This window comes from Dipodomys merriami, unplaced genomic scaffold, assembly GCF_024711535.1.
Source record: "Dipodomys merriami isolate MVZ:Mamm:240054 unplaced genomic scaffold, mDipMer1.0.p SCAF_456, whole genome shotgun sequence".
Classification (NCBI taxonomy): Eukaryota; Metazoa; Chordata; class Mammalia; order Rodentia; family Heteromyidae; genus Dipodomys; species Dipodomys merriami.
The window spans coordinates 654,910-675,272 of NW_027206020.1; the positions used below are offsets into that span (position 1 = coordinate 654,910).

General features: G+C 67.2%; 1 protein-coding gene across 2 annotated transcripts in view; it reads left to right on the top strand.

Annotated features, from left to right (window-relative positions):
• The first annotated feature begins 3,200 nt into the window (after positions 1–3,200).
• LOC138808573 (collagen alpha-2(VI) chain-like) overlaps positions 3,201–20,363 on the top strand; it is a 30,284-nt gene continuing 13,121 nt past the window's right edge. Inside the window, exons 1-13 of one of the 2 annotated variants that reach the window (XM_069994855.1) lie at positions 3,201–3,371; positions 10,381–10,526; positions 10,615–11,216; positions 11,367–11,387; positions 12,679–12,744; positions 14,632–14,685; positions 15,896–15,940; positions 16,323–16,349; positions 17,695–17,721; positions 17,806–17,850; positions 18,162–18,215; positions 18,683–18,745; positions 19,323–19,385. In XM_069994855.1, coding sequence (XP_069850956.1) covers positions 10,409–10,526; positions 10,615–11,216; positions 11,367–11,387; positions 12,679–12,744; positions 14,632–14,685; positions 15,896–15,940; positions 16,323–16,349; positions 17,695–17,721; positions 17,806–17,850; positions 18,162–18,215; positions 18,683–18,745; positions 19,323–19,385 — 1,185 coding nt within the window. In that variant the 5' untranslated portion in view covers positions 3,201–3,371; positions 10,381–10,408. The remainder of the gene's footprint in view (positions 3,372–10,380; positions 10,527–10,614; positions 11,217–11,366; positions 11,388–12,678; positions 12,745–14,631; positions 14,686–15,895; positions 15,941–16,322; positions 16,350–17,694; positions 17,722–17,805; positions 17,851–18,161; positions 18,216–18,682; positions 18,746–19,322; positions 19,386–20,363) is intronic. The other variant, XM_069994854.1, reaches the window with a different exon arrangement.

A 20,363-nucleotide genomic window follows, 5' to 3' on the forward strand; every position in this document is an offset into this window, starting at 1 on the left:
GTAGTTATGGGTGATGGTGCACTGACTGTGCAGGTGGAGGTGGTGGTTATAGGTGATGGTGCACTGACTGTGGAGGTGGAGGTGGTGGTTATAGGTGATGGTGCACTGACTGTGGAGGTGGAGGTGGTGGTTATGGGTGAGGGTGCACTGACTGTGCAGGTGGAGGTGGTGGTTATGGGTGATGGTGCACTGACTGTGCAGGTGGAGGTGGTGGTTATGGGTGAGGGTGCACTGACTGTGCAGGTGGAGGTGATGGTTATGGGTGATGGTGCACTGACTGTGGAGGTGGAGGTGGTTGTTATGGGTGATGGTGCACTGACTGTGCAGGTGGAGGTGGTGGTTATGGGTGATGGTGCACTGACTGTGCAGGTGGAGGTGGTGGTTATGGGTGATGGTGCACTGACTGTGGAGGTGGAGGTGGTGGTTATGGGTGAGGGTGCACTGACTGTGGAGGTGGAGGTGGTGGTTATGGGTGATGGTGCACTGACTGTGCAGGTGGAGGTGGTGGTTATGGGTAATAGTGCACTGACTGTGCAGGTGGAGGTGGTGGTTATGGGTGATGGTGGTAGCTAAGGGGTGGAGGTGGTAGTTTTGGGGTGGTTGTGTGCTCACTGTGGAGGTGGTAGTTATGGGGTGATGGTGGTGTTATGGGTGATGGTGGTAGTTTTGGGGTGATCCTGCACTCACTGTGGAGATGGAAGTGGGGTAGAGGTGGTAGTTAAGGGATGGAGGTGGTAGTTTGGGGGTGATCGTGTGCTCACTGTGGAGGTGGTAGATATGGGGTGATAGTGGTAGTGAGGGGTGGAGGTGCTAGTTTTGGGGTGACCGTCACTCACTGTAGAGTGACGGAGGGCAGAGGCCAGAGCCCTTTGCTCACGGCCACTTCATGGTGTCAGGCACAGGCAGGCACACCCAAGGGCTCTCTCAATGTCACACGCACCCCGCACGCTCACAGACTCACAGTATGGGGCACGTACGCATACACACATTCACATAAGCAGATGCGCACACATGCACACCCAGAGGGACAAACCACACTCCTGAACATTCACACATGCTCCTATCTGACCTGCAAACCCCTTTGCATGCAGCCCCCTCTGGCTGTAGGCCCCTCACTCAGGGGCAGCAGGGCTGGTGCTGCTCATGGGGGGAGGGATCGGTGACGCCAGGCACCCCTGTCCTGTCATGAGATTCACACCAGAGAAGGTGGCCAGGCCGGGGCAGGAGGAGGTCCTGAAGCTGCTGGCGTCCTTGGGGAGACACTCGAAGGTCAAACAGAGATTGCTGAGCTGCCTGTACATGGGAGCTGGGCCTCCCACCGAGCCACCCTGCCCTCCCCAGCCCTGTCTGTGCCCCCGGGGCCCCACCGCCCGGCAGGAGAGGCCTGCGCCGGCCACCGAGCCACGGCAGCACCCCGGGGCCCCACCGCCCCGCAGGAGAGGCCTGCGCAGGCCACTGAGCCACGGCAGCACCCCGGGGCCCCACCACCCCGCAGGAGAGGCCTGAGCCGGCCACTGAGCCACGGCAGCACCCCGGGGCCCCACCACCCCGCAGGAGAGGCCTGAGCCGGCCACTGAGCCACGGCAGCACCCCGGGGCCCCACCACCCCGCAGGAGAGGCCTGAGCCAGCCACCGAGCCACGGCAGCACCCCGGGGCCCCACCGCCCGACAGGAGAGGCCTGCGCAGGCCACCGAGCCACGGCAGCACCCCGGGGCCCCACCACCCAACAGGAGAGGCCTGAGCCGGCCACCGAGCCACGGCAGCAACCCGGGGCCCCACCACCCCGCAGGAGAGGCCTGCGCAGGCCACCGAGCCACGGCAGCACCCCGGGGCCCCACCGCCCGACAGGAGAGGCCTGCACAGGCCACCGAGCCACGGCAGCACCCCGGGGCCCCACCACCCTGCAGGAGAGGCCTGCGCAGGCCACTGAGCCACGGCAGCACCCCGGGGCCCCACCACCCCGCAGGAGAGGCCTGAGCCAGCCACCAAGCCACAGCAGCACCCCGGGGCCCCACCACCCCGCAGGAGAGGCCTGAGCCAGCCACCGAGCCACGGCAGCACCCCGGGGCCCCACCACCCCGCAGGAGAGGCCTGAGCCAGCCACTGAGCCACGGCAGCACCCTGGGGCCCCACCACCCCACAGGAGAGGCCTGCGCAGGCCACTGAGCCACGGCAGCACCCCGGGGCCCCACCGCCCCGCAGGAGAGGCCTGAGCCAGCCACTGAGCCACAGCAGCACCCCAGGGCCCCACCACCCCGCAGGAGAGGCCTGCGCAGGCCACGGAGCCACGGCAGCACCCCGGGGCCCCACCACCCCGCAGGAGAGGCCTGAGCCAGCCACCGAGCCACGGCAGCACCCCGGGGCCCCACCACCCCGCAGGAGAGGCCTGAGCCAGCCACTGAGCCACGGCAGCACCCCGGGGTCCCACCACCCCGCAGGAGAGGCCTGAGCCAGCCACCGAGCCACGGCAGCACCCCAGGGCCCCACCACCCCGCAGGAGAGGCCTGCGCAGGCCACCGAGCAACGTCAGCACCCCGGGGCCCCACCACCCCGCAGGAGAGGCCTGCGCAGGCCACCGAGCCACGGCAGCACCCCCTGGGAAGGTGATTCATGCGTCCTCCAGCCTCTGCACCGGGCACTCCGACCAGTGATGTGAGACCCCAGCTTCTTCCCAGCTGGTCTTCAGCTCCACTGCCCCTCCCAGCCCTGGGACGGGCAGGGGCCCCAGGACCCCCGCTGCCCCCACCAAGGGGCTCTTGTGCTGAGTCCCATCAAGAGGAAGTGTGGCTGGGGGGGTGGTCACAGAGGGGAGAAGACTGGGAGAAGGGGAGCGGAGGGGAGGGCAGGGTGGGGGGGCAGAAGGGAGTGGAGGAGGGCAGGGCACAGGGGGAGGGGAGCAGAGGGGAGGGGAGGAGGGCAGGATGCCCTGGGGGGGGCAGAGGAGGAGGGCAGGCGCCTTCCCAGGTTGGACCCATCCTCCACACACGTGGACATCTGGTGAAGGGCTTGGCAGAGCTTGGGGAAACTTGGGAGGGACTGAGCAGGGAGAGGGGAGGGGAGGAGGACTGTCTGGAGAGGGGGCCGGCACTCTGGTCTCCCTCCCTCCTGCCCCTCCCTCCCCCACCGCCTGCTGGGTCTGGGCTGCCGCAGGCCAGCAGCGCCTCCCAGTGGCCTGAGCTCCCTGGCGGCCGAGGAACAATGGGCGGTGGCTCCACTCCCTCCCTGTCGCCTCCCAGGTCCCAGGCTCCTGCCCATTAGCGCCCTGGGCCTCGGGCCGTCAAGACTGGGCTCCAGGCTTCTGCCCGTTAGGCGCCCCCGGCCTCGGGCGGTCAGGACCAGGCTCTGGACAGACGGACAGACATCTGCACCAGTGAGTGTAGGCCAGCCGTGCCATGGGGGGGGGGGGGGGGGAGAGGAGGGGGGAGGGGGAAGCTGGACACCATGGGGCAGATCTGGGGTACGGGCTTCCCTGGGGCAGATCTGGGGTGCGGATTCTCCTGGTGAAGATCTGGGGTGCGGGCTTCCCCGGGGCAGATCTGGGGTGCGGGCTCTCCTCTGGGATCAGCTTCTCAGGGGTCAGGGCCCCTCCTAGCCGGCACGTCTCGGCCATGTGCAGTCCTGCAGTTTTCCTTGTCCATCTCTCTGGGAGTCATAGCCACCTCCCCACCTCAGCCTGTGCACAGAGATCCTTGGCGCCTTTTCGGGGTGCTCTTTGAGCAGGGCATCAGGGGAGGGTCCCGGGCCAGGCCAGGTCACAGAGGGCTGCCCCTGTGAGAGGCGGAGAGCCCCGGAAGGAGAGGGGACCCACCGCGCCCTCACCTGCTGCCCCCACCCCTGGGACCCCAGGCCCCTGCCTCCACCAGGAGCAGCACAGAAACAGTCCCTGGTGGGGTGGGAAGGGGGGCTCCTCAGAGGGCCCGGCACCCAGGTTTCCCTGCTCTATTTCCATCACACCAGTGCTGGACTGGAGGCCAGCTCACTGTGGGGTGGGGGTGGGCCTAGGCCTGGGGCCGTGGGCATGGGCGACACAGGGGCGGGGGGGCAGTGTCAGTGGGTCCTCGTGGTGCATGGACCTTGTGGACAGACGGCAGCCTGTGACTCTCAGAGTGCCTGCTGAGGCTCATGGGGGTGAGCCACTGCAGGCCTGGGGAGCAGGAAGGCTGGGGGGGGGGGTGAGCCACTGCAGGCCTGGGGAGCAGGAAGGTTGGGGGGGGTGAGCCACTGCAGGCCTGGGGAGCAGGAAGGCTGGGGGGGGGGGTGAGCCACTGCAGGCCTGGGGAGCAGGAAGGCTCATGGGGGTGAGCCACTGCAGGCCTGGGGAGCAGGAAGGCTGGGGGGGGTGAGCCACTGCAGGCCTGGGGAGCAGGAAGGCTCATGGGGGTGAGCCACTGCAGGCCTGGGGAGCAGGAAGGCTCATGGGGGTGAGCCACTGCAGGCCTGGGGAGCAGGAAGGCTCATGGGGGTGAGCCACTGCAGGCCTGGGGAGCAGGAAGGCTGGGGGGGTGAGCCACTGCAGGCCTGGGGATCAGGAAGGCTCATGGGGGTGAGCCACTGCAGGCCTGGGGAGCAGGAAGGCTGGGGGGGGGGGTGAGCCACTGCAGGCCTGGGGATCAGGAAGGCTCATGGGGGTGAGCCACTGCAGGCCTGGGGAGCAGGAAGGCTGGGAGGGTGAGCCACTGCAGGCCTGGAGAGCAGGAAGGCTGGGGGGGGTGAGCCACTGCAGGCCTGGAGAGCAAGAAGGCTGGGAGGGTGAGCCACTGCAGGCCTGGGGAGCAAGAAGGCTGGGGGGGGGGGGGTGAGCCACTGCAGGCCTGGGGAGCAGGAAGGCTGGGGGGGGGGTGAGCCACTGCAGGCCTGGGGAGCAGGAAGGCTCATGGGGGTGAGCCACTGCAGGCCTGGGGAGCAGGAAGGCTCATGGGGGTGAGCCACTGCAGGCCTGGGGAGCAGGAAGGCTGGGGGGGGGTGAGCCACTGCAGGCCTGGGGAGCAGGAAGGCTCATGGGGGTGAGCCACTGCAGGCCTGGGGAGCAGGAAGCTGCGGCCACTTGGCCAGCTGTCTGACGGAGCACACTGTGTGTCTATGTGCCAGGACAGAGCCACCAGAAAATTCAAGCAGTTCTGATGTGAGGGGCCATGCACATCAGCCTTCCGCCCAGACACTCAGAGCCCAGAACACAACAGGAGCCAGGGTCTCCCCGGGCCGCCAACCACCCTCCGCCCAGGGCCGCCATTTCCTCTCTTAGAAGAAGGGGCAAGACCGAAAGTCTCCATGATCCTGAGGATCACACAGGCTCAGTGCCTATGTGCATCTGAGCCTATAAACTAATACTCAAGAAACGAACTCCAGAAAATGGGAATGAGAGGGGTCTCCCTCGACAGGAACACTGTGCCCTGGGTGTTTGCCCAGCAGGGATGTGGCGTCCACACACTGCATTCAGTGCAGTTTAAAGACTCAGGAACCAGAAAAACAGATGCTTAGTCTTTCCTACACGTTGCCTGCCTTGATGAGTCCTAGACCCTCAAGGGCCTCTTGATTTTAGGCAGAGACAGGCACACCCACAAATTACCAGGGTCTGGGGTTCTGTTCCTCCAATAGACCTGCGCCCTGTCCTCAGTGCACACACCAGACCCCAGCCTGGGCCCTGTCCTCAGTGCACACACCAGACCCCAGCCTGGGCCCTGTCAGTAAACACACCAGACCCCAGCCTGGGCCCTGTCCTCAGTGCACACACCAGACCCCAGCCTGGGCCCTGTCCTCAGTGCACACACCAGACCCCAGCCTGGACCCTGTCAGTGCACACACCAGACCCCAGCCTGGGCCCTGTCAGTGCACACACCAGACCCCAGCCTGGACCCTGTCCTCAGTGCACACACCAGACCCCAGCCTGGGCCCTGTCAGTGCACACACCAGACCCCAGCCTGGACCCTGTCAGTGCACACACCAGACCCCAGCCTGGGCCCTGTCAGTAAACACACCAGACCCCAACCTGGGCCCTGTCAGTGCACACACCAGACCCCAGCCTGGGCCCTGTCCTCAGTGCACACACCAGACCCCAGCCTGGACCCTGTCAGTGCACACACCAGACCCCAGCCTGGGCCCTGTCAGTAAACACACCAGACCCCAGCCTGGGCCCTGTCAATAAACACACCAGACCCCAGCCTGGGCCCTGTCCTCAGTGTACACACCAGACCCCAGCCTGGGCCCTGTCAGTGCACACACCAGACCCCAGCCTGGACCCTGTCAGTACACACACCAGACCCCAGCCTGGGCCCTGTCCTCAGTGCACACACCAGACCCCAGCCTGGGCCCTGTCAGTGCACACACCAGACCCCAGCCTGGGCCCTGTCCTCGGGACGTAATACTGGGCCAGGTTATGAGCAGAATTCTTCGTGGTTCTTCATGACCTACCTTCAGACCCCACTGGGAGATCCAAAGCCCATCCAACCAGCCCTGCACAGCCTCCTAGTGCTTGAAATGGGGGTGGTCCGGTGGGATTCCTGCACTGAGGGACCCCACTTCTAGACACGTCGTGGATCCAAGCGGGAATGATCTGCACTTTTCCTTTTGATTTTCCATAGATGAGGAATACTTGCATGGGTTTGCTCTATGAATCTTAGGCTTTTACGTTATTTGATTACTGATCGCTTGCAGTTTTATTGCAGTTTGCCTGGCTGTGACTTTTTATCGTGAAAAACATGTGCATAGCACTGTTAGGTGTGCGGCTCAGGGTTGATGTTTGTACTGCCCCAGAACTTTGCAGAACTGAATTCCACCAAACAGGGGTCTGTGCTTCTCCACTCATCCCCTCCACTCTGTCTCCTTGATACTTGTAAGTTTGTTTCTGGCTGATTCGCTTTTCATAATGGTGGCAGGCTCATCCAAACAATCTTCTAAGTAATCTAAAAGCAGACCACCTTCCGGCACGGCACACTCCCTGCTTTGTTTTCCATCTGCTCCTGGACACTTGGGTTGCTCCTGAGTTTTAGCCGTTGTGAGCAGGCGTCCAGTCCTGGGGTCTGCGCTGGGCCTCCAGGACGGGTCACACTCCTCGCCTGGCTCCCGTTTGTGATTTTAATCATGTAGGTCGTCTCTTTTTTTCAGTCGATTTAGCTAAGTTTGGGTTTTGTTGGATTTTTTTCAAAGAATCAGCTTGTAGGTTTGTCGGTCTAATCCATTATATTCCATTTTCTATTTGTTTATCCCTACTCTGGTCTGTATTTTCAGCTAGCTTTCAGTTTAATTTGTTCTTCATTTCCTAGTTAGTTCTTGAAGTGGTCAAGTTAGGTTGGTGACTTGAGATTGCTCTTAGATTGTCTTTCCTTTTGTTGGTTTGCTTTTGGGATGTTCCAGGGGCTTGTACTCAGGGCCTGGGCGCTGTCCCTGAGCCTTTGTGCTCAAGGCTAGCGCTCTATCACTTGAGCCACAGTGCCGCCGCTTCCAGCTCTTTCTAAGTGGATAACTGGGCTGACTTTGAGCCTCACGCCTCAGATTTCAGCCTCCTGAGTAGCTAGGCTGACAGGCGTGAGCACCAGCACCTCTCTCTCTTGGGTTTTGTTTTTGGAGTGCCCAGCTGGGACTGGGCTGGACTGCTCTCCGCCTCCCTGATCATGGTTGGCACTCTACCCCTTGGCCACAGCCACAGACCCACTTTTTGCTGATTGATTGCAGACAGAATCTCACGGAATCTCCCACCTAGGCCGGCTTTGGTTTGCACCAGTCTTCCAGGTCTTAAAGCCTCTTGAGCTAGACTACAGGAGTGAGCCACAGGCCTGGCCCTGTGCGGAGCTGCCTTGGCCTTGGCTCCAGGCGATTTGGTGTTCCCTATGCGCTTCCCTGCCCCTCCTCCCTCCCCTGGCCCTCCCCCCTCCCCTGACCCTCCCCCCTCCCCTGGCCCTCCCCCCTCCCCTGACCCTCCCCCCTCCCCTGGCCCTCCCCCCTCCCCTGTCCCTCCCCCCTCCCCTGACCCTCCCCCCTCCCCTGACCCTCCCCCCTCCCCTGACCCTCCTCCCTCCCCTGGCCCTCCTCCCTCCCCTGGCCCTCCTCCCTCCCCTGACCCTCCCCCCTCCCCTGACCCTCCCCCCTCCCCTGTCCCTCCCCCCTCCCCTGACCCTCCCCCCTCCCCTGGCCCTCCCCCCTCCCCTGGCCCTCCCCCCTCCCCTGACCCTCCCCCCTCCCCTGACCCTCCCCCCTCCCCTGCCCCTCCTCCCTCCCCTGGCCCTCCCCCCTCCCCTGACCCTCCCCCCTCCCCTGGCCCTCCCCCCTCCCCTGACCCTCCCCCCTCCCCTGGCCCTCCCCCCTCCCCTGTCCCTCCCCCCTCCCCTGACCCTCCCCCCTCCCCTGACCCTCCCCCCTCCCCTGACCCTCCTCCCTCCCCTGGCCCTCCTCCCTCCCCTGGCCCTCCTCCCTCCCCTGACCCTCCCCCCTCCCCTGTCCCTCCCCCCTCCCCTGACCCTCCCCCCTCCCCTGGCCCTCCCCCCTCCCCTGGCCCTCCCCCCTCCCCTGACCCTCCCCCCTCCCCTGACCCTCCTCCCTCCCCTGACCCTCCCCCCTCCCCTGTCCCTCCCCCCTCCCCTGGCCCCCCTCCCTCCCCTGGCCCCCCTCCCTCCCCTGACCCTCCCCCCTCCCCTGTCCCTCCCTCCTCCCCTGGCCCTCCCCCCTCCCCTGGCTCTCCTCCCTCCCCTGTCCCTCCTCCCTCCCCTGGCCCCCCTCCCTCCCCTGGCCTTCCTCCCTCCCCTGTCCCTCCTCCCTCCCCTGTCCCTCCTCCCTCCCCTGGCCCTCCTCCCTCCCCTGGCCCCCCTCCCTCCCCTGGCCCTCCTCCCTCCTCTGGCCCTCCTCCCTCCCCTGTCCCTCCTCCCTCCCCTGTCCTTCTTCCCTCCCCTGTCCCTCCTCCCTCCCCTATCCCTCTTTCCTCCCCTGTCCCTCCTCCCTCCCCTGTCCCTCCTCCCTCCCCTGTCCCTCCTCCCTCCCCTATCCCTCTTTCCTCCCCTGTCCCTCCTCCCTCCCCTGTCCCTTCTCCCTCCTCTGGCCCTCCTCCCTCCCCTGTCCCTCCTCCCTTCCCTGTCCTTCTTCCCTCCCCTGTCCCTTCTCCCTCCTCTGGCCCTCCTCCCTCCCCTGGCCCTCCTCCCTCCCCTGTCCTTCTTCCCTCCCCTGTCCCTCCTCCCTCCCCTATCCCTCTTTCCTCCCCTGTCCCTCCTCCCTCCCCTGTCCCTCCTCCCTCCCCTGTCCCTCCTCCCTTCCCTGTCCCTCCTCCCTTCCCTGTCCCTCCTCCCTCCCCTGTCCCTCCTCCCTCCCCTGTCCCTCTTTCCTCCCCTGGCCCTCCTCCCTCCCCTGGCCCTCCTCCCTTCCCTGGCCCTCCTCCCTCCCCTGTCCCTCCTCCCTCCCCTGGCCCTCCTCCCTTCTCTGGCCCTCCTCCCTCCCCTGTCCCTCCTCCCTTCCCTGTCCCTCCTCCCTCCCCTGGCCCTCCTCCCTCCCCTGTCCCTCCTCCCTTCCCTGTCCCTCCTCCCTTCCCTGTCCCTCCTCCCTCCCCTGACCCTCCTCCCTTCCCTGGCCCTCCTCCCTCCCCTGGCCCTCCTCCCTCCCCTGGCCTTCCTCCCTCCCCTGGCCCTCCTCCCTCCCCTGGCCTTCCTCCCTTCCCTGGCCCTCCTCCCTCCCCTGGCCCTCCTCCCTTCTCTGGCCCTATCACAGTCCCTCTCTCCTGAGCTGTAGGATGACCCCTTATTTGCTGCCTTACTCCAACAGTCCCTGATTTTCAGTGTAAACGTTGTTCCCTGACTGCTCTCTTTTTTACCTGAAATCATTTAAAAGCCTGAAATGTGAGCGACACTTTTCTTGCTGCAGTGGCTTTCCAGAGATTCAGGCTGGGGTGAATTCTCCAGGGCCACGGCCGGCCCGCTGGACGTGTCCCTCACCGGCCAGCACTGTCTCTTCTCCATGTCGCCCACCTGGGGGGGGCGCCCTCAGCCCCTGGGGCTGAGCTCAGGGACGCCTGGCTGGCTGGCACTGGCCTCGGTCAGCTCTGGCAGTGCCCGTTGGGGGTGGACCAGGGGGAGCATGGAGGGTCCTGGTCACGTTCAGGGGCCAGGGCTGCTCTTAGGGAGGTGAGTGTCTCCGCCACCTCATGCAGACGCTTCCCTTGTTCCCACCCCTCTGGAATGGGTCGGTATGTCTGGGCTACAGGGCTGAAGGTTCCACTCTGATCCAGAACCCCGCTGCCCAGATGACCAGCAGGGGTGGCAGGGACTCAGGCTCCGGCTGTGCCAGAAGGACGGTGGACAGTGGTCCCCTTCTGTGGACGTCCCCTTCCTTCTGCGGACCGGCCGTGTGGCCGGCCGTGCAGGGGACGCAGAGGGAGCCCCCACAGCACCCCTCTTCTCTTGTAGCACGTCAGGGCACGTGACGGCAGCCACGATGTGCTGGGGCCCCCTCTCCCTGCTCCTGCTCTGGGGGCTCCTGGGGACGCTCCACGGCCAGCAGCAGGAGGTCATCTCACCCGACACCACCGTCGAGAGGAACAACAACTGCCCAGGTACTCAGTGGGACCCCAGGGCTCCGGGGGGCACTGGGCAGCCACGGGCCGGCCGGCCGGGCCTTGACAGGCCCCATGTCCCCCCCAGAGAAGGCCGACTGCCCCGTCAATGTGTACTTCGTGCTGGACACATCGGAGAGTGTGACCATGCAGTTGCCCACCGACAGCCTGCTCCACCACATGCAGCAGTTCGTGCCCCAGTTCATCAGCCAGCTGCAGGATGAGTTCTACCTGGACCAGGTGGCCCTGAGCTGGCGCTACGGCGGCCTGCACTTCTCCGACCAGGTGGAGGTGTTCAGCCCCCCGGGCAGCGACCGGGCCTCCTTCACCAAGAGCCTGCAGGGCATCCGCTCCTTCCGCAGGGGCACCTTCACCGACTGCGCGCTGGCCAACATGACGCAGGAGGTCCGGAGGCACGGCGGGGCCCGCGGCGCGGTCAACTTCGCCGTGGTGGTCACCGACGGCCACGTCACCGGCAGCCCCTGCGGGGGCATCAAGCTGCAGGCCGAGCGTGCCCGCGAGGAGGGCATCCGGCTCTTCGCCGTGGCCCCCAACCGGAACCTGAACGAACAGGGCCTGAGAGACATCGCCAGCGCCCCGCACGAGCTCTACCGCAGCAACTACGCCACCATGCGGTCCGACTCCCCCGAAATCGACCAGGACACCATCAACCGCATCATCAAGGTCATGGTGAGCAGCCACGGGGCCACGCCCCTCCCTGGCTGCCGTCGGGCCCGTGCGGGCGGGGACCCCTGTCTGTGACCTCTGGCCCTGGCCCAGGGTGGCGCACGGGTCCCAAGGCTCTTCTAACCGGAGTCTCTGTCTGTTTGTCTTTTACAGAAGCACGAGGCCTATGGGGAGGTGAGCGGCACTTCCACTCCAGAGGGCTCTGCTGCCCTCTGGCCCCCGCACCCACCGACCGCTCAGGGGCTCAGGCCGCAGCCCGGGCCTGAAGGCTGGGGCAGAGCAGAGGGCGAGCCCTCCACCTGCTCCACGTCGCCCCCGAGGCCGGATGGGGTCTCCCGGCCACAGCCCCGCTGACCCGTCCCTAGGGGTCTGCATTAGGTCATGGGGCACAGTGGAAGGGCTGAGGGTCAGTCCCAGGTAGGCGGTCCGCGAGTGACCTGCGCCAGCCAGCTCAGGAAGAAGCAGGTGGCTGTGCGCAGCTCAAGCCATGGTGACACCTGTGTCTGTGTGAGGAAGGGAGCAGGCGGTGACACGCCACACACCGCACACCGCAGCCTCCCTGTACACGGGCGGTGCCACGCCACACGCCACACACCACACACCACAGCCCCCCTGTACACAGGCGGTGCCACGCCACACACCACAGCCCCCCTGTACACGGGCGGTGCCACGCCACACACCACAGCCCCCCTGTACACGGGCGGTGCCACGCCACACACCACAGCCCCCCTGTACACGGGCGGTGCCACGCCACACGCCACACACCACAGCCCCCCTGTACACGGGCGGTGCCACGCCACACGCCACAGGCCACACACCACAGCCCCCCTGTACATGGGCGGTGCCACGCCACACGCCACACACCACACACCACAGCCCCCTGTACATGGGCGGTGCCACGCCACACGCCACACGCCACACACCACAGCCCCCCTGTACATGGGCGGTGCCACGCCACACGCCACACACCACACACCACAGCCCCCTGTACACGGGCGGTGCCACGCCACACGCCACAGGCCACACACCACAGCCCCCTGTACACGGGCGGTGCCACGCCACACACCACAGCCCCCTGTACACGGGCGGTGCCACGCCACACGCCACACACCACAGCCCCCTGTACACGGGCGGTGCCACGCCACACGCCACACACCACACACCACAGCCCCCTGTACATGGGCGGTGCCACGCCACACACCACAGCCCCCTGTACACGGGCGGTGCCACGCCATGCCATGGCTCTTTGATGCTTATTGTGACCTGTCATCGCCCTAGCACTCCCCCTCCACCTCACCCCCTCAAAACTGGACTAAAGGCTGAGCGCGGGTGTCTCTTCCCCTGGCTCTGCTCCTCTGGGTAGGCATTTTAAGGGGCCCCCTGAGGTCCTCCGTGTGGGCTTCCTGGGCCTGCTCCCCTGAGGCCTTGTCCCCAGCTCACCAGCCTTCTCTGCTCTCCCTTCCAGTGCTACAAGGAGAGTTGCTTGGAGATCCCTGGCCCTGCAGGCCCCAAGGGCTACCGTGGGCAGAAGGTAAGCTGCCAGAGGACACGGGCTGCACTTCCCAGAAGCCCCCGCCCGAGCCCCCGCCTTCCCAGAAGCCCCTGCCCGAGCCTCCGCCTTCCCAGAAGCCCCTGCCTGAGCCCCCGCCTTCCCAGAAGCCCCTGCCCGAGCCCCCGCCTTCCCAGAAGCCCCTGCCCGAGCCCCCGCCTTCCCAGAAGCCCCCGCCCGAGCCCCCGCCTTCCCAGAAGCCCCTGCCCGAGCCCGTCTCCGGCTAGCTGTGCGTTGGCTGATCTCAGCGCTTCCAACCCTGGAGAATCCAAAATTCAGACTTTACATACTTCTTCTCAAATGGCATTTTGAGAATAGTAAGGACTTGTTTTAAATTATTAGGCTGGGGCTGGGAAGGTGGCTCAGTGGTAGAGCGCTCGCCTTGAGCTGAAGAGCTGAGGGACAGCGCCCAGGCCCAGAGTTCAGGCCCCACGACCGACAAAAAAAAATTATTAGGCTACACCACTGAAAGAGTGTGGAAAGCAGAGGTGCCCCAGTGTGTCCATAAAACACATTTCTACCAGCAATGCAGGCGCTACATAATGTAAGGCGCCACTTGGGAGCTAACTACATTGGGGTTTTAGAGAATCTGCATCCTCTAAACTTTGCTACCAGACTGTGTGAAGCTGTCAAAAACTACAAAGAAAGGTAGAGAAGGGGGAAGAGACCAGGCTGTAAAGGAACTGACAGGAAGTTACTACAAAGTAGCCTCTTGCTTCTTTTCTCCAAAGAGTGCTCAGTCCGCTCGGTGCTCACACGCGCCATCTCCAGCCACCTGCCTCTCCCCACCGCCGCCCCCGCTTCTCCTAGCTCTGGCTGCAGGCAGGGTCTACCCTACACAGCTGGGAATGAATCTGCCTCTTGGGGCGGCCTTGGCCAGCCACGGTAAAGCAGGTGTTGGAGGGAAGATGCCCAGGGACCCAGAGCAGGGCACAGCCCTGAGACCTGGGGCTCCTCGCTCTGTCCCTCCATTCTCCTCTGACCTCTTCATTCTTTCCCTCTCCTTTGTCCCTCCTTTATTTAGTACAATACTGTATTACACAGGTTGAAACTGTGTTCCCAAGTCTAATCTCTCTGAAGTGTCTTCTGTGGTCCCCTTCTCTCTGAGGAGAGCTGATGTTGCGGTCACTAGCAGGTGGTCTTGGTGGAGCACCGAGGCTGCAGTTCCCCTGTGGACAGCTGCTGGCTCAGGCCCAGCAGGACACCTCTGCCTGGAGCCTGGTGCCCTGGGGCTGGGCGGCGTGTGGAAAACTGCCCACTAGGGCCCAGAGAACCGAGAAGAAGTGAGACCAGGTCTCACTAGAGCTGGGCCTGCCGGGCGGCTCAGCCAGCTCCAGGGTGTCCCCATCCGGGAGGGTCCCCGCGCCCTGCCAGGCTGCCCTGCGCCCTGCCCCACAGCCGTGCCAGGCTGCCCTGCGCCCTGCCCCGCGCCCTGCCAGGCTGCCCTGCGCCCTGCCCCGCGCCCTGCCAGGCTGCCCTGCGCCCTGCCCCACAGCCGTGCCAGGCTGCCCTGCGCCCTGCCCCGCGCCCTGCCAGGCTGCCCTGCGCCCTGCCCCGCGCCCTGCCCCGCGCCCTGCCCCACAGCCATGCCCCGCACCCTGCCCCACAGCCATGCCAGGCTGCCCTGCCCCACAGCCATGCCCCGCGCCCTGCCCCGCGCCCTGCCCCACAGCCATGCCCCGCGCCCTGCCCCACAGCCATGCCCCGCGCCCTGCCCCACAGCCATGCCCCGCGCCCTGCCCCACAGCCATGCCCCGCGCCCTGCCAGGCTGCCCCGCGGCCTCTCTCTCAGAAGAGCTGTCTGGCAGTACCCTAGTCAGCCACCCTTCCACTCTGCCTCAGCCCCTTGTGACTGTCCTCTGCTTTTAGGGTGCCAAGGGCAACATGGGTGAGCCAGGAGAGCCTGGACAGAAGGGGCGACAGGTAAGGCTCCCACCCCAGCCTCACCTCCCCCTCCCATCGCAGCCTCCCCCTGCCCTGCCCACTCCCACCCGGCCTCACTCCCCCCCCACCCCGGCCTCCCCCCGCCCAGCTCCCACCTCGGCCTCCCCCTGCCCCGCCCAGCTCCCACCTCGGCCTCCCCCTGCCCCGCCCAGCTCCCACCTCGGCCTCCCCCTGCCCCGCCCAGCTCCCACCTCGGCCTCCCCCCGCCCAGCTCCCACCTCGGCCTCCCCCTGCCCCGCCCAGCTCCCACCTCGGCCTCCCCCTGCCCCGCCCAGCTCCCACCTCGGCCTCCCCCTGCCCCGCCCAGCTCCCACCTCGGCCTCCCCCCGCCCAGCTCCCACCCCGGCCTCCCCCTGCCCCGCCCAGCTCCCACCCCGGCCTCACCTCCCCCTCCCACCTCGGCCTCCCCCCCCCCCACCGCCCAGCTCCCACCTCAGGCCTCCCCCCGCCCCGCCCAGCTCCCACCCCGGCCTCACCTCCCCCTCCCACCTCGGCCTCCCCCCCCCCCACCGCCCAGCTCCCACCTCAGGCCTCCCCCCGCCCCGCCCAGCTCCCACCCGGGCCTCACCCCCCCTCCCACCTCGGCCTCCCCCCCCCCGCCCCGCCCAGCTCCCACCCCGGCCTCCCCCCCCCCCCCGCCCTGCCCAGTCCCACCTCAGCCTCCCCCCGCCCCGCCCAGCTCCCACCCCGGCCTCCCCCTGCCCCGCCCAGCTCCCACCTCGGCCTCCCCCCGCCCCGCCCAGCTCCCACCCCGGCCTCCCCCTGCCCCGCCCAGCTCCCACCTCGGCCTCCCCCCGCCCAGCTCCCACCTCGGCCTCCCCCTGCCCTGCCCACTCCCACCCGGCCTCACTCCCCCCCACTCCAGCCTCCCCCGCCCCGCCCAGCTCCCACCCCGGCCTCACCTCCCCCTCCCACCTCGGCCTCCCCCCCCCCCACCGCCCAGCTCCCACCTCAGGCCTCCCCCCGCCCCGCCCAGCTCCCACCCCGGCCTCCCCCCCGCCCTGCCCAGTCCCACCTCGGGCCTCCCCCCGCCCCGCCCAGCTCCCACCTCGGCCTCCCCCCCGCCCTGCCCAGTCCCACCTCGGGCCTCCCCCCGCCCCGCCCAGCTCCCACCCCGGCCTCACTCCCCCTGCCCCTCTCTGCCTGCCCCCACACTGGGATGAACTGCAGCTCCTTTCCTCCTCCCTAGGGAGATCCAGGCATCGAAGGCCCCATTGGATTCCCAGGGCCCAAGGCAAGTTCCTGTGGGCTCTGCCCAGGGCTGGGCTGGCGGGGCTGGACTGACGGGCCAGCACGGTCAGGCCAGTCTCCTGCGTCCGCGCGGACATCCGCAGGGAGGCCTACCTGTGCTGCCCGTGATGATAGTGGACACCTCTAGAGTGTGATGTTGCCCAGCGGTGCCCAGACCACCCCCCCCCCGGCCCCCACACAGCCACACCCAGCCTCCAGGAGCCTCCAGGCAAAACGCAGCTCCCTACGGTGCCCGTCCAGCGGCTGCGTCTGACAGCCCTCCTCGGCCGCTTCTCCAGGGCCCAGTGCCACCCAAGCTGCCCCTATGACGCCCTGTCCTCTCTCCCCGGCCCCTATGACGCCCTGTCCTCTCTCCCCCTGCTCAGGGTGTTCCCGGCTTCAAAGGAGAGAAGGTGAGCCCCAGTTCTGAGCAAGACCTTGAGCAGATGCTGTGGACCCATCTGACTGGGCTCACAGGCAGCCTGTCATCCTCCCGGGGACCTGCCTGGGGACACAGCGGGGCCTCCCGGGGACCTGCCTGGGGACACACTGGGGCCTCCTGGGGACCTGCCTGGGGACACAGCGGGGCCTCCCGGGACCTGCCTAGGGACACAGCGGGGCCTCCCGGGGACCTGCCTGGGGACACAGCGGGGCCTCCCCGGGACCTGCCTGGGGACACACCGGGGCCTCCCAGGGACCTGCCTGGGGACACACCGGGGCCTCCCCGGGACCTGCCTGGGGACACAGCGGGGCCTCCCCGGGACCTGCCTGAGGACACACCGGGGCCTCCCGGGGACCTGCCTGGGGACACAGCGGGGCCTCCCGGGGACCTGCCTGGGGACACACTGGGGCCTCCTGGGGACCTGCCTGGGGACACAGCGGGGCCTCCCCGGGACCTGCCTGGGGACACACCGGGGCCTCCCGGGGACCTGCCTGGGGACACACTGGGGCCTCCTGGGGACCTGCCTGGGGACACAGTGGGGCCTCCCGGGGACCTGCCTGGGGACACACTGGGGCCTCCCCGGGACCTGCCTGGGGACACACCGGGGCCTCCCCGGGGACCTGCTTGGGGACACACCGGGGCCTCCCCAGGGACCTGCCTGGGGACACACCGGGGCCTCCCCGGGACCTGCCTGGGGACACAGCGGGGCCTCCCGGGGACCTGCCTGGGGACACAGCGGGGCCTCCCAGGGACCTGCCTGGGGACACAGCGGGGCCTCCCCGGGACCTGCCTGGGGACACACCGGGGTCTCCCCGGGACCTGCCTGGGGACACAGCGGGGCCTCCCCGGGACCTGCCTGGGGACACAGCGGGGCCTCCCCGGGGACCTGCTTGGGGACACACCGGGGCCTCCCGGGGACCTGCCTGGGGACACACTGGGGCCTCCTGGGGACCTGCCTGGGGACACAGCGGGGCCTCCCCAGGGACCTGCCTGGGGACACACCGGGGCCTCTCTGGGACCTGCCTGGGGACACACCGGGGCCTCCCGGGGACCTGCCTGGGGACACACCGGGGCCTCCCTGGGACCTGCCTGGGGACACAGCGGGGCCTCCCCGGGGACCTGCTTGGGGACACACCGGGGCCTCCCCGGGACCTGCCTAGGGACACAGCGGGGCCTTCCGGGGACCTGCGTAGGCCACTGTAGGGGCTGTGGTTCGGGGTTCTCCATTTGGCCCAAGGACTTCCACGTGCATCCAGAGACAACAGTGTCTGTGGTGCTGGGAGACCCCTCTAAAGCCTTGCTTTCCTTCTGCACAGGGGGAATTCGGAGCGGATGGTAGGAAGGTAAGCTGGGTGGGATGGGAGCCCACTTCCCACCACTCAGAGGGGACAGGACCGGGGGTAACGTGTCCCTTCTCCCCTTTCCAGGGGACTCCTGGCCTGGCTGGCAAGAATGGGACCGATGGACAGAAGGTAGAGCGAGCCTCCAGCCATCTCTGCCCCAGCCCGGCACATATCTACATACACACTGTCCTGCACACAGACATGCTTGTGCACATGAGTGCGTGCACACACGTGAGCACACACACACACACCCGTGTACGGTGTCCTCCGCCCTGTGCCCTGACCCAGCCTGGGCCTGCCTCCACCTGTGGACACCCGTCACCCTCAGAGAGTCACCTGAGGTGTGCCTTTACACCTCAGTCCCACCATGGCGGCCTCAGTGCCCCAGAGTGGTTCCCACGCACTCCCGAACCCCCTCTGGCATTTCACTTTCTCTTCAGGGCAAACTGGGCCGCATCGGACCCCCTGGCTGCAAGGGAGACACAGGAACCCGAGTGAGCACTGTCTTCCATCTGTTGCTCTAGGTTGGAGGGTGGGAAGGACTGAAGGACACCGGGCAGGTCGCCGAGACATTGTCTCCCATCTAGCCACTCCCTGCTGAATCTGGACCCCCAAGCCGGGGTTACCTGGGGTCAGGGTCCTGGGTCCGGGAACACGCACCAGAAGTCAAAGTCCTGGGTCTGGGGACACCCATCAGGCGTCAGTGCAGGATCCGGGAATCCCCACCAGGGTCATGGGCTATGGGGAGCTGTGGAGTCACTGGCTGGGCCAGGTGGAACCCACAGCCCGGAAGCAGGAGGTTCTGGGGTTTTGTGCTGGTGAGCGCTCGCTGCTGGCTGAGGTGGGACCTCACAGGGAGAGGACGGTCCTGCTCCCCGGTCCCACAGCTGTGGTCCTGGATGAGGGGGAGGAGCAGAGGCCCCAGGGCAGAGCCCGTCCCCAGCCCTGCTCACCTTCTCAGGGCCCCGACGGGTACCCCGGAGAGGCTGGAAGCCCAGGAGAGCGAGGAGACCAAGGCGCCAAGGTAAGACCTGACAAGGCCTGAGCTCAGGTGGGCTGATTCCACCCTCAGGGACCCGCCTCCTCTCAAGCCCATGGGACACCGCGTCCTCGGTACCCATGGGACACCGCGTCCTCGGTACCCGTGGGACACCGCGTCCTCGGTACCCGTGGGACACCGCGTCCTCGGTACCCGTGGGACACCGCGTCCTCGGTACCCGTGGGACACCGCGTCCTCGGTACCCGTGGGACACTGCCTTCCGGGACTCTGGAGGCCCTCTGCCTCCGGTACCACGACTCCAGCACGAGGCAAGCGCCCTGGGTCTGGGAGCCTGCACCCGATGCGCCTTCCACCCTCTCCCTCTGACCACAGCCCTGCTGTGCAACGGTCATGGGTGGACTCCTGCCCCAGGGTCCGGGCCTGGCCAGGTCCAGGGCCCCTCACACTGGGCTCGGAGTTGGCACTCAGCCCCCACCCCTGGCCCCCAGGTGCCCCACGGATGTGGGGCGGGCACAGAGTGGGGGCCCAAGTCCTCCGTGCTGGGCTACTCTGCTTTTGCCTTCGGAGGAGCAGAGGCTGACCCCACCTCCAACACTTGCAGGGAGACTCCGGCCGCCCCGGGCACAGGGGGCCCCCAGGAGACCCCGGGGACAAAGGGAGCAAGGTGAGTTCCCTGCTGTCCTCAGGAGGGACGGGCGCACCAGCGCTCCCGGTGGCAGGGCCCACCCTGCAGCTGGCACGGGCGTGGAAGGGGACGGGTGCCCTGAGGCCCTCATGCTGGCAAACGCGAGGCTGGGTGACGGCCGGGCTGCCCTCCACGCACCGGCGGCACAGCCAGCAGGCCAGCAGGCCAGGCAAGGCCAGGCAAGGCCAGCAGGCCAGCAGGCCAGGCAAGGCCAGGCAAGGCCAGGCAAGGCCAGCAGGCCAGGCAAGGCCAGGCAAGGCCAGCAGGCCAGGCAAGGCCAGGCAAGGCCAGCAGGCCAGCAGGCCAGGCAAGGCCAGGCAAGGCCAGCAGGCCAGGCAAGGCCAGGCAAGGCCAGCAGGCCAGGCAAGGCCAGGCAGGCCAGGCAAGGCCAGCAGGCCAGGCAAGGCCAGGCAAGGCCAGGCAAGGCCAGGCAAGGCCAGGCAAGGCCAGCAGGCCAGGCAAGGCCAGGCAAGGCCAGGCAAGGCCAGGCAAGGCCAGGCAAGGCCAGCAGGCCAGGCAAGGCCAGGCAAGGCCAGGCAAGGCCAGGCAAGGCCAGCAGGCCAGGCAAGGCCAGGCACGGCCAGGCAAGGCCAGCAGGCCAGGCAAGGCCAGGCAAGGCCAGGCAAGGCCAGCAGGCCAGGCAAGGCCAGGCAAGGCCAGGCAAGGCCAGCAGGCCAGCAGGCCAGGCAAGGCCAGCAGGCCAGGCAAGGCCAGGCAGGCCAGCAGGCCAGGCAAGGCCAGGCAAGGCCAGCAGGCCAGGCAAGGCCAGGCAAGGCCAGGCAAGGCCAGCAGGCCAGGCAAGGCCAGGCAGGCCAGGCAAGGCCAGCAGGCCAGGCAAGGCCAGGCAAGGCCAGGCAAGGCCAGGCAAGGCCAGGCAAGGCCAGCAGGCCAGGCAAGGCCAGGCAAGGCCAGCAGGCCAGGCAAGGCCAGGCAAGGCCAGGCAAGGCCAGGCAAGGC